At 46.8% G+C, this 12112-nt stretch overlaps 1 protein-coding gene across 1 annotated transcript; it reads right to left on the reverse strand.

The window, feature by feature from the left end:
* Positions 1 to 2090: 2090 nt before the first annotated feature.
* Positions 2091 to 11213, reverse strand: PDCL (phosducin like). Its single transcript, XM_070758840.1, has 4 exons — positions 11048 to 11213; positions 8395 to 8578; positions 5180 to 5361; positions 2091 to 3551 (listed from the first exon to the last, which is right to left on the reverse strand). The coding sequence occupies exons 2-4, from the start codon at positions 8567 to 8569 to the stop codon at positions 3018 to 3020; spliced, it is 891 nt and encodes a 296-aa protein (XP_070614941.1). The 5' UTR covers positions 8570 to 8578; positions 11048 to 11213; the 3' UTR covers positions 2091 to 3017.
* Positions 11214 to 12112: the final 899 nt, after the last annotated feature.

A 12112-nucleotide genomic window follows, 5' to 3' on the forward strand; every position in this document is an offset into this window, starting at 1 on the left:
TTCGGTCGGGCGCAGGTGTGTGTACCTGTGCCGCCTTCCAGAGATTGCTATCATCCCATCATCCCCCATTCAGCACCCTTGCTGGGAAGGGAGGGATTACGTAACCCATCAGGAGGGCCCGACAGCTGGAGACAGGCTGCTACCACATAGTCCCTGGGGCTTTGCCTGAGCAGCTGCTAATATCCTTAATTTCAGGCTGGAAGGATGCCCGGACATAAACAAATGTTTACCGCCTGAGTCACCCGCGCAGATAAATTAATGTTTATGGCTCTCGCCCACCCGCTCTCTCCTTCGTGGCACGCACACCTCGCCTGACCCAGAGGAAACTTCGGGGCAGGCTGCATTTTATTTTATTTTTTTGCTAAGAAGTCCTGCTTCCTGGCATTGTAGGAATCGTAAATCAGGGATAAACACAGCAGAGTTGACCATTCGGCAAAATTCAGCTCTTGCTTTAAAACAAAAAAAAATTGAATATACTGTAAACATTAAAAAAAGACACTAAAAAGACAGACCACCCGTCGAAACATACCAAGAAATAAAACAAAAACCCCATTAAATCTTTTTAGTCCTTTTTCGGTAAATTGTGTTGATGTGGTTATTTCCATATAAGCGCATAGGAACCTAGAAGATTGACGGCCAAAATAGACCTCACGGTCCATCTAGTCTGCCCTTCTACTATTTCTTGTATTTTATCTTAGGATGGATCTATGTTTATCCCAGGCATGTTTAAATTCAGTTGCTGTGGATTTACCGACCACGTCTGCTGGAAGTTTGTTCCAAGCATCTACTACAATTTCAGTAAAATAATATTTTCTCACATTACTTCTAATCTTTACCCCAACTAACCTCAGATTGTGACCCCTTGTTCTTGGGTTCACTTTCCTATTAAAAACACTTCCCTCTTGAACCTTATTTAACCCTTTAACATATTTAAATGTTTCGATCATGTCCCCCTTTTTCCTTCTGTCCTCCAGACCAGTGTTTCCCAACCTTGGCAACTTGAAGATATCTGGACTTCAACTCCCAGAATTCCCCAGCCAGTGGATGCTGCCTGGGGAATTCTGGGAGTTGAAGTCCAGATATCTTCAAGTTGCCAAGGTTGGGAAACACTGCTCCAGACTATACAGATTGAGTACCAAGGACATGTGGGGTCCTTGATGCTCTCTCTTAGCTTGGCTGTTTTCTTGCAGACATTTCGCGACCCAAGAAGGGAACATCATCAGCACTTAACACTGATAACGTTACCTAGTTGGGTCACGAAATGTCTGCAATAAGTCAACTCCGCTCAGACATCACCAACCGTTCCTGAAGGAGACAAGATGCTTTCTTCACTGGAAGTCCCCGGTTTAGAAGGAGCTTTGCAACCAAGAGTTGTGGTCCGTTTGCTTGCACCCCGCGCAATTAGCAATGGATCCAGAATACTCAAGAGACAGTGAAGGTGCGTTACAAACGATCTGTGTTCCTGGCACTCAAGACTGACAGTAAAGAGGGTGTGGTGTCAGAGGCTGAAGAGCAACCAGGGCCTTATGCAGCTCCTCCTCCTGAAGAGCCTCTTCTGGATGCTAGGGTGTGCAGGGCCGCTAGGAGGCATGAATGGCTAGTTAGGTTTACTCATGAGTAGTACTGCTGGCTATTGGGTTACACCCTCAGGCTATTTAAGAGTCATGCATCCCTTTGGTGCAGAGAACAATGTTGTTTGCCTTAAAAATCTAGATTCCGCTCCTGGTTTTGGCTTGTGTTTTAAAAACAGCACATTCTTGGCTTTCTTGATGAGAGCCGGGCTTCCAGACAAATTCCGTAAGTCGACGATAAGAAACCTATAGCAATCTGGTAATTGTTTGCTGTATTTATCTATCCCTGGGACTCTGGCCAGCTGCTAAGACTTTATAATTGGCTACATTTCACCTTCTTTCCGAAAAGTCTCAAACTGCGCAAGACTTTTGTAAATAGTTAAAACATTTATTAGTTAATCGGGTGGTGTGCATCTGATGTCTGGAGGGGGGGACGGCGCTGGGACAGAACACGCACCTTGCCCAAATGGCCATTTCTCACCTCGGTTTGATCAAGCAACTACACTCCAGTGGCAAAGCTTCTGGTTTTAATTTTTAATTGCGTTAAGAAAACACGGTCATGGAGAAGTCTTCGACAAACTGCACAATATTTTTTTTTTGGGGGGGGAGGGAGAGAACTCAGGACAGTCACATCCAGAGAGAGAGAAAGAGAGAGAGAGAAAGGTGGAAGGAGGGAGGGGAAAAAGAAAAAAGGGATGGAGGAAGAAAGATAGGAGAGAATGAAGGAAAGAAGGAAGGAAGAAAAAGTATGAAGGGAGGGAGAGATGGAGAGGAAAGAAAATAGAGAGAAAGAGAGAGGGAAGGAGAGGGAGAGAAAGAAAAAAGGAGAGAAAAGGAGGGAAAAAGAAAGAAAAAGAAAGGGACGGAGGAAGAAAGGGGAAAAAAGAAAGGAGAGAATGAAGGAAAGAAGAAAAAGAACGAAGGAAGGAAGAGGGACGGAGAGATGAAGAGAGGAAAGAAAAAGAAAGAAAAGAGAGAGAGAGAAAAAAAGAGAAAGAAAAAGAGAGAGAGAAAGAGAGAGAGAGAGATGAAGATAGGCATTTCCAAAAAAATTTCACACGATAGAATTCGGCTCAGGATTACATCCATGTCCTGTCGATCGATCGATCGCGGTCAGGCTTGAAGCGAAGAAAGAGAGGCTTGCTCCCTCCAAAGAAACAATGGGGTTGACCCACTGCCCCCCCCCCTGCTCTAGGTGGCTGCAGTGACAGGACCCCAAACTAAAAGGCCTATTTCTGAATCTATGCAACGCCCAGGAAGAGGGCGGGGCTCGAGGACGCCGCCAAAGAAGCAGCAACAGCCACAGGTGGCAGAGCTGGCGGATGGGTCTGGGGGGGGGGGGGCTCTACGATGAATGACTACCCTATCCAAGCCAGCCAGGGGCTCCGGGGGAAGAGGACGGACGACCGGATGGACAGCCCCCTGCCCCCGCCGTGGCTCCGGCTCTCAGTCGATCTCCAAGTCGCTGTCCTCGCCGTAGCACGAGGCGGCGTTGCAAATGGAGGTGTAGAGCACCAGGTCTTTCTCCGGCAGGAGGCTGAACTCCTGCAGGAAAGCCTCCAAGTCCGTGGCGAAGAAGTCTTGGCCCAGCTGGTCGGTCAGGCGGATGAAGTTGCCGATCAGCTCCCCGCCCTTGTAGACCAGCAGGGCCGGCAGGGCGTTGCTGGTGAAGCGGGAACTGGCGCCGATCAGGGAGCTGCGCACCCGGCAGAATTTGACGGTGGGGTACTCGGCGGCCAGGCAGAGCAGGCAGCCGTCCAGGGCTTCGGCCCCGGGGATGTGGTCCTCATAGATGTGGATCATCACCGGGGCCTTCTTGTTGCCTTGGTCCACCGTCTCCAGGAAGGCCTCGGCGCTCTGGATCTCGAAGACCTGCTTGAACTGCTGGCCCGGGTGCAGCTGGCGGCGCATCTCTTCCATGCGCTGCTTGCGGTATTGCTGGAGGAAGGCCTCGTCGTCCGCTTCCTGGTGCAGGGCCAGCTGGGGAGGGAGGGGAAGAGAGAGACGGCGGCTTTTAATGGGGTGGGAGGTGTTCTATGCCAGTGTTTCCCAACCTTGGCAGCTTGAAGATATTTGGACTTCAACTCCCAGAATTCCCCAGCCAGCATTTGCTCGCTGGGGAATTCTGGGAGTTGAAGTCCAAATATCTTCAAGTTATCAAGGTTGGGAAACACTGTTCCATGCAACGGCTCTCGGAGCGAACCCCAAACTCAGAAATCACTTATGATAAAAGCCACATCTTGATTCGAACGCAAGCACGCATAATGAAACGCAGGGTTTTTAAAATGGCACAGAAGAAGTTACCGTATTTTTCAGAGTATAAGACACACTGGAATATAAGTTTTTGGGGAGGAGAATAGCAAAAAGAATCTCCTTCCCAGGTTAGCGTCCTTAGTCTGGTCAGCTTCAGCACATTATTTTATCCCCTAGTTAAGGGCTTAATTTTTTAAAAAAATTCTGAGAGAGTAACAATGAAAAAGCTTGCCAGCCAGTAAAAGCTGGGAACATCATTAGCACCCAGAAAGAAACAGTCGGAGCAAGTAGAGTAATGGAAAAAACCCTGCAAAGAGGGCTTGGAAAACATTCTTCTTTGCAGACAGTAACAATGAAAGAGATTGCAAGCAGGTAAGAGCTGGGAACATCATTAGCACCTGGAAAGAAACAGTCGGAGCAAGTAGAGTAATGGAAAAAACCCTGCAAAGAGGGCTTGGAAAACATTCTTCTTTGCAGACAGTAACAATGAAAGAGCTTGCAACCAATAACAGCTGGGAACATCATTAGCACCTGGAAAGAAACAGTCTGAGCAAGTTAGAGCAATGGAAAAACCCCTGCAAAGACTTAGGGCTTGGAAAACATTATTTGCAGAGAGTAACGATGAAAGAGCTTGCCAGCCAGTAAAAGCTGGGAACATCATTAGCACCCAGAAAGAAACAGTCGGAGCAAGTAGAGTAATGGAAAAAACCCTGCAAAGACTTAGGGCTTGGAAAACATTCTTCTTTGCAGACAGTAACAATGAAAGAGATTGCAAGCAGGTAAGAGCTGGGAACATCATTAGCTCCTGGTTAGGGCTAGAAAGAAACTTACTCAGAGCAAGTTAGAGCAATGGGAAAAAAAACCGGCTTGGAAAACATTCTTCGCAGAGAGAAACAATGAAAGAGCCTGCAAGGTAAGAGCTGGGAAGATTGTCAGCTGCTACTTAGGGCCTATTATTTATCTATCATCTATCAACTCAGTGTTACATTCTCTCTAATCTATCTGTCTACCATCCATCCTGTCTTCCATCCTGTCTTCCATCCTGTCTTCCATCCTGTCTTCCATCCTGTCTTCCATCCTTCCTTCCTTCCTTCCTTCCTTCCTTCCTTCCTTCCTTCCTTCCTTCCTCCGTCCCTCCCTCCCTCCCTTTGTCTCTATGAAAGTTTTGCCTTCATTCCTGAAATTCAAAAGACTGGAAGTTTTGTGAGAACCATCGGTGAATCCTACCTCTACCCTAGCTCAAGATGGGGAAGCTAATAAATTGTACAAAACAAAACAAAAAAATCCCCCACAACCTCCGCACCCCTTGCCGACATCGGAAAACCGATCCGAAATCCATTGGGAGAATTGTGTACCTTGTCGTTCAATTTCTCTTGCAGCTCCTTCTGTTTCTGCTTCTCCTTCTCTTCATCCAGGTGTGATTGGCAGGTCATGGAGAGTTTCTTGATCAGCCTCTGCATCTCCCGGCACTGTTCCTCTCTCTGCTCCGTTTCCAGCTGTTTGAACCTCCTCCAGTCGTTGATCACACCTTTCGGGCCTGAGAAAAAAATCACAATGTGTCCCCACCACTCAAACTTAATTGATCTCAGTTGAAAAACAAAAAAGGACAACGCAATATCCCCATTACGGGTTTTTCTTTCCTTTTATAGCATACAAAGAAAATCCAATTTCAATTGAATGCGTGTTTGTCTGAGTACAAATCATTTTAGGAAATAATCATCCAAGCTAGAGGTATAACAAGCAGGAAGAGGGAGATTGTGATCCCCTTATATAGAGCGCTGGTGAGACCACATTTGGAATACTGTGTCCAATTCTGGAGACCTCACCTACAAAAAGATATTGACAAAATTGAACGGGTCCAAAGACGGACTACAAGAATGGTGGAAGGTCTTAAGCATAAAACGTATCAGGAAATACTTCATGAACTCAATCTGTAGAGTCTGGAGGACAGAAGGAAAAGGGGGGACATGATCGAAACATTTAAATATATTAAAGGGTTAAATAAGGTTCAGGAGGGAAGTGTTTTTAATAGGAAAGTGAACACAAGAACAAGGGGACACAATCTGAAGTTAGTTGGGGGAAAGATCAAAAGCAACGTGAGAAAATATTATTTCGCTGAAAGAGTAGTAGATCCTTGGAACAAACTTCCAGCAGACGTGGTTGGTAAATCCACAGGAACTGAATTTAAACATGCCTGGGATAAACATATATCCATTGTAAGATAAAATACAGGAAATAGTATAAGGGCAGGCTAGATGGACCATGAGGTCTTTTTCTGCCGTCAGTCTTCTATGTTTCTAAGTGTTTACAACAATATTCCTTGCATTAATATCAATGATATTAATATTAAATAATTATCATTATATTTGTTTAACTAAGTTAGCGTATCTTCCTTATATCGCTGATCTTGCCCTGTATTTCTCTGTTTCTAACTCCTGTTTTTGTCAGCTAGCTGTTGATGAAATAAGCCCCAAGTCAAAAATATTAATATTTAATATTTAAATTAATATTTAAATGTTTTAAATGAAAACGGTGAGGTTTAAAGGTGGGGGGAAGAGACGGGACTGGAAATTGTGGAGCTCCGTTTTCACTACTCTACTGTGTCCCCCCCGCCCCCCGCCCCCGTCCGGACAGTAGCCCACCCCTGGATAGATGATAGATAGATAGAGCTAGAGATATAGAGATGAGAGAAAATAGGAGATACAGATATCTATGTAATGTATGTGTACACAGACAGACAAATAAAGATAGATCAATGAGAATAGAGATGAAAGATTTAGAAATGGGTGGATAGATAACGAGAGAGATAAGATGTAGATAGATAGATGGACGGATGGAGGGATGGATGGATAGATATAGATAGATGATAGATAGCGAGAAGAGATAGACGATAGATAGATATACAGTAGATAGATGGTAGATAGATAGATAGATAGATAGATAGATAGAAGAAATAGATGATAGATAAAGATAACAGTATAATAATTAATAATTAATAATAATTTATTAGATTTGTATGCTGCCCTTCTCCGAAGACTTGGGGTGGCTCACAACAATAATAAACAGTGTACAAATCCAATATTTAAAACACAATTTAAAAACCCTTATAGTAAAATAACCACACAATCCATTCAAACCATACACAAACCAAGATAGTTGAGGGATATGTTAGGTTCCCCACGCCTGGCTACAAAGATGAGTTTTCAATAACTTACGAAAGGCGAGGAGGGTGGGGGCAGTTCTAATCTCCGGGGGGAGTTGATTCCAGAAGGCCGGGGCCACCACAGAGAAGGCTCTTCCCCTGGGTCCCGCCAGACGACATTGTTTAGTCGACGGGACCCGGAGAAGGCCAACTCTGTGGGACCTAATCGTTCGCTGGGATTCATGCGGCAGAAGGCGGTCCCGGAGGTATTCTGGTCCGATGTCATGTAGGGCTTTATAGGTCACAACCAACACTTTGAATTGTGACCGGAAACTGATCGTCAGCCAGTGCAGGCCATGGAGTGTTGAAACATAGAAACATAGAAGTCTGATGGCAGAAAAAGACCTCAAGATCCATCTTGTCTGCCCTTATACTATTTCCTGTATTTTATCTTAGGATGGATCTGTTTATCCCAGACATGTTGACATTCAGTTCCTGTGGATTTATCTACGTCTGCTGGAAGTTTGTTCCAAGGATCTACTACTCTTTCAGTAAAATAATATTTTCTCATGTTGCCTTTGATCTTTCCCCCAACTAACTTCAGACTGTGTCCCCTTGTTCTTGTGTTCACTTTCCTATTAAAAACACTTCCCTCCTGGACCTTATTTAACCCTTTAACATATTTAAATGTTTCGATCATGTCCCCCCTTTTCCTTCTGTTCTCCAGACTATACAGATTGAGTTCATGAAGTCTTTCTTGATACGATTGATGCTTAAGACCTTCCACCATTCTTGTAGCCCGTCTTTGGACCCGTTCAATTTTGTCAATATCTTTTTGTAGGTGAGATCTCCAGAACTGAACACAGTATTCCATATGTGGTCTCACCAGCGCTCTATATAGCGGGATCATAATCTCCCTCTTCCTGCTTGTTATACCTCTAGCTATGCAGCCAAGGATCCTACTTGCTTTCCCTGCCACCTGACTGCACTGTTCACCCATTTTGAGACTGTCAGAAATCACTACCCCTAAATCCTTTTCTTCTGAAGTTTTTGCTAACCCAGAACTGCCAATACAATACTCAGATTGAGGATTCCTTTTTCCCAAGTGCATTATTTTACATTTGGAAGCATTAAACTGCAGTTTCCATTGCTGTGACCATTTATCTAGTAAAGCTAAATCATTTACCATATTACAGATGCCTCCAGGAATGTCAACCCTATTGCATATTTTAGAGTCATCGGCAAATAGGCAAACCTTCCCTACCAAACATTCCCCTATGTCACTCACAAACATACTAAAAAGAATAGGACCCAGAACAGACCCTTAGAAACATAGAAACTTTGAAGAGACGTGGGCAGATCTAGGCAGCCCCACGATAGCTCTCGCTATAGATGATAGATTGGGCAGTAGTCCACCCCTGGTGGTACCTGTGTTTATGGCACTGCCGTCGGCGCTGAGTGCCATCTCTTCCGTCACGGCGGCATCGTGAGCCACGGCGGACCCCTCGTTGTCCTCGTCCTCCTTCTCGCTATCCTCCTCGTCGCTGCTGCTGTAGTAGTACTGGAGCTTCTCGCCCAGCATCTTATCGTCCAGGGTGGTCATCGTGGGGGGCTGCGAAGGAAAGGAGAGCAAAGTCACAGGGAAGTCGGACGGACGCGGTGGAACGGAGCCTCAGTCCCTGCTGCCACCATATCACGTCGCCGTCCGTCACCGAGAGAGCGAAAATAAAGCCGACGACAACAGGGGAAAATAACAACTGCAGAGCACACGACAGCTTGGGAACCTTTGGGACCAGCAACCTACCAGGAACACAAAATTATATGTTCGATTCCGACAGGGGGATTCTTAACAACAGCCCCAATCCAGTCAGCGGATTAATACTTAGCATCACGCTCTCTCCTGCTTAACAGATTCGATATTTTTAATCCCAGCCCCCTAAAAATGGTCAAATATAGAGATATGAACGATAGAAGCAACAGTCGCAAAAAGGAGCATTAGTAAACCCCCACCGCCTTAATCCCTCTCTTTATCCTCTCAGCAGGTTCTGGATTTGCCAGCAGGAATTTTAAAAGCCATCTGGCAGGGGAATCGTTTAAAAAAAAATTTTTTTTAATTTTTCAAAGAGGGATATTTCTCCAGGCTTATGAATTGTGTGCCGAGAAGAAAAGCATGTGGGTTGTTTTTTTTCCTGGTGAAAATGAGGGATTTTTGAGGGGTGGGGGGAGAGGAAAGCAGGCCACTCTGTGTCTCAACTCCAGCTTAGGGGCCTTTTAGGAGGATTTCCGGAGCAGCTCGAAGAAGAGAGAGAAGGCCATCCGAGGAACTCTACGGGATGCTGAGATTAAACAGGCTGAGGAATTATACGACTGCTGGCCTGAAGCTAAAACTGCTCTTTTTTAAAAAGGAAGAAAGGAAGGAAGGAGGAATGATATAGACAGATAAGATATTAGAGAGAGGTGATAGATAAATAGATGGACAGACAGACAGATAGACAGACAGATAAGAGAAACTGGATGTCTAACCTAATGAAAAGGAGCAGAGGAGAGAGAAGAAGGGGAGGAAGAAAGAGGGGCAGAAAGGAAAGATGGAAGAAAGGTGGAAAAAAGAAAGATGGAAATAAGGAAGAAAACAAAAAAAGGAAGGAAAAAGGAACAAAGGAGGGAAATAAAGGATGGAATGGAGAAAGAAAGAAAAAGAAAAAAAACAGGAAGGAAGGAAGGAAGGAAGGAAGGAAGGAAGGAAGGAAGGAAGGAAGGAAGGAAGGAAGGAAGGACAGGGCAGTCACCTATCCGAAATGGTCTGCTTGGGGTTGGACCAGCCCTTCCTTTCCAACCCACTTCCTGTGGGGCAGACCAGTCCCTTTGGGGCCCTCTCCTTTTCAACACCCTCCCTGTGGGGCAGACTAGCCTCCTTCCCCAAATCTATGGGGTAGACACCCTTTACTGTTAGAGCAGACCAGCCTTCCCTTCCCAGCCCTGTGGGTTAAGCCAGTGTTTCCCAACCTTGGCTGGGGAATTCTGGGAGTTGAAGTCCAAATATCTTCAAGTTGCCAAGGTTGGGAAACACTAGGTTAAGCTTTTCCTGTAGGGAAAGGCCCCCCCCCCCCCCATTCCTTTCCCAGCTCCTGCTTGTAGGCCAGGCCAGATTCTCCCCAACGCCCTCCTTGCAGAGGAGGCCAACCCCCTCCTGAGTCACTTCCTTTTCTACACCTGACCAGCTCCTCCCTTCCCAGCCCTATGGGGGAAGCATCTCATGTTTGCTAGGCGCTTCCTAGTGGGTCAGCCCCACTCCCTTTCCTATCTCTTTCCTTTGGGTAAGCCCTGCTGAGCCCCCACTTTTTTCCAACACCCTCCCTGCGGGGTACACCAGCCTCCACTTCCCATCCCTATGGAGATAGACACTGTCCCCTTTTTCCAGCCCTCTCCCTGAGGATCAGCCCCCCTTCCTTTCCTCCATTTCTTCCCTTTGGGTAACCCCACCTAAGCCCTCCCCTATTCCCAACACTTTCCCTACAGAGTAGACCAGTCCCCCCTTTCCCAGCTCCCTCCCTAAGGATCAGTCCCCCCTCCCTTTCCCCCATTTCTTCCCTTTGGGTAAGCTCCCCCCCAAGTCCCCCCTCCCTACCTCTTTTTCCCCAACACCCTCCCTGCAGAGTAGACCAGTCCCCCCCCCCAGCCTGATGGAGATTAGGTTCCCAGCCCCCTCCCTGAGGATCAGCCCCCACTTCTTCCTTTTGGATAACCCCACCTAAGCCCCCCCTTTTTTCCAACACCCTCCCTGCGGGGTAGACCAGCCCCTCCTTCCCAGCTCTATGGAAATAGATGCCCTCTCTTTCCCAGCCCCCCTCCCTGAGGATCAGCCCCCCCTTTCCCCCATTTCTTCCCTTTGCGTAAGCCCAGCCTAGCCCCCCTACCCTATTTTCCAACACCCACCCTGCAGAGTAGACCAGCCCCCCTCCCAGCCCTAATGGAGTAGTAGGCGCTCTTTCGCAGTCCCCCACCCCACCCCCCCGCTTCTAATACGCCCTCCCCTCCGTGGGGCAGCCCGGCCCCTTTTTAACCCCCTCCCCCAATTTCTCACCCTTCGAGGGGCGTCTTCCTTCCTCTCTCTCTCTCTCTCCCCCCCTCCCACCGTCAACCGAAGCCAAGGAAGTCGCGCAAAGGAGGAGGGGAAAAGGGGGGAGGGGCAGGAAGAAAGGAAAAAGAGGCGGGCCAGGCCATAGAGAAGAGGAAAAAAAGAGACCCACGCTCGCGCAGTGCACACCACTTCCGGTTCCTTTGGACACTTCCACTCACCACCACCACCCCAAAAAAGGGAGAGAAACCAGCAAGCGCTGTGCTGCTTCTTAGTTTCCCGTCCCCGTTCACTCCGCTTCTTTTTTTGCTCCCCGGAGCTGCGGGCTGCACGGGGGAAGTCTCCAGCCAGCTCTTGCACGATGAACACTTCCATTTGGCTGGCTGAGCCCCCCTTTCCCCTCTGCCCCGCACTGTCGCTTGACAACTGGTAGTCGTCGGTGGAAGGAGGAAAAGTGAAGTTTGGACGCCCGCTCGGCCTCCGCCTGCGGGATATGGGAAAACCATCAATAAATAAAGCTGGTTTCTATGGTGATTTGGGCCTAGTCGCTCAGCCTGAAGCCTGCTTGCGAAGAGCAAAACAATAACCAACTCCCCAGCCGGCCCTAGACTGGATTGTTTTTATTTCGTATCCACTCCGACGTTATAGACGGAAAACGATTGAGGTCGAGCCCCAAAGCCACGTTAATGTAATTGCAACTTATTGCTATTTCTTCATTGCTTATTTGACCCCTATGACAATCATTAAGTGTTGTACCACATATCCTTGACAAATGTATCTTTTTCTTTTATGTACGCTGAGAGCATATGCACCAAGATAAATTCCTTGTGTGTCCAATCACACTTGGCCAATAAAATTCTATTCTATTCTATTCTAACTTGTTGAATTGCAACTGAGAAGCAACCAACTTCTCTTTGCATTGTCTACTTGCCCTCTTTTATGTTTACTTTTTAATCATGTTTATACATGCTACTACTATCCTATACATGTTTGACAAATAAATAAAACGGGGATCTTGAGCAGAAAGAGTAGGCAAAATCCTCCCTTTCCCTCAACCCCCAACAAATGGGA

The sequence above is a fragment of the Erythrolamprus reginae genome, chromosome 8 (assembly GCF_031021105.1).
Source record: "Erythrolamprus reginae isolate rEryReg1 chromosome 8, rEryReg1.hap1, whole genome shotgun sequence".
Taxonomy (NCBI): domain Eukaryota; kingdom Metazoa; phylum Chordata; class Lepidosauria; order Squamata; family Dipsadidae; genus Erythrolamprus; species Erythrolamprus reginae.

Excerpts from the sequence above, each read along its gene's own strand:
- PDCL (XM_070758840.1), bottom strand. The coding sequence starts at position 8,569 with ATGACCACCCTGGACGATAAGATGCTGGGCGAGAAGCTCCAGTACTAC. Across the intron at positions 5,362-8,394 it reads CGGCAGTGCCATAAACACAG|GCCCGAAAGGTGTGATCAAC; the intron begins GTACCACCAGGG and ends TTTTTTTCTCAG. Across the intron at positions 3,552-5,179 it reads AAGAGAAATTGAACGACAAG|CTGGCCCTGCACCAGGAAGC; the intron begins GTACACAATTCT and ends CTCCCTCCCCAG.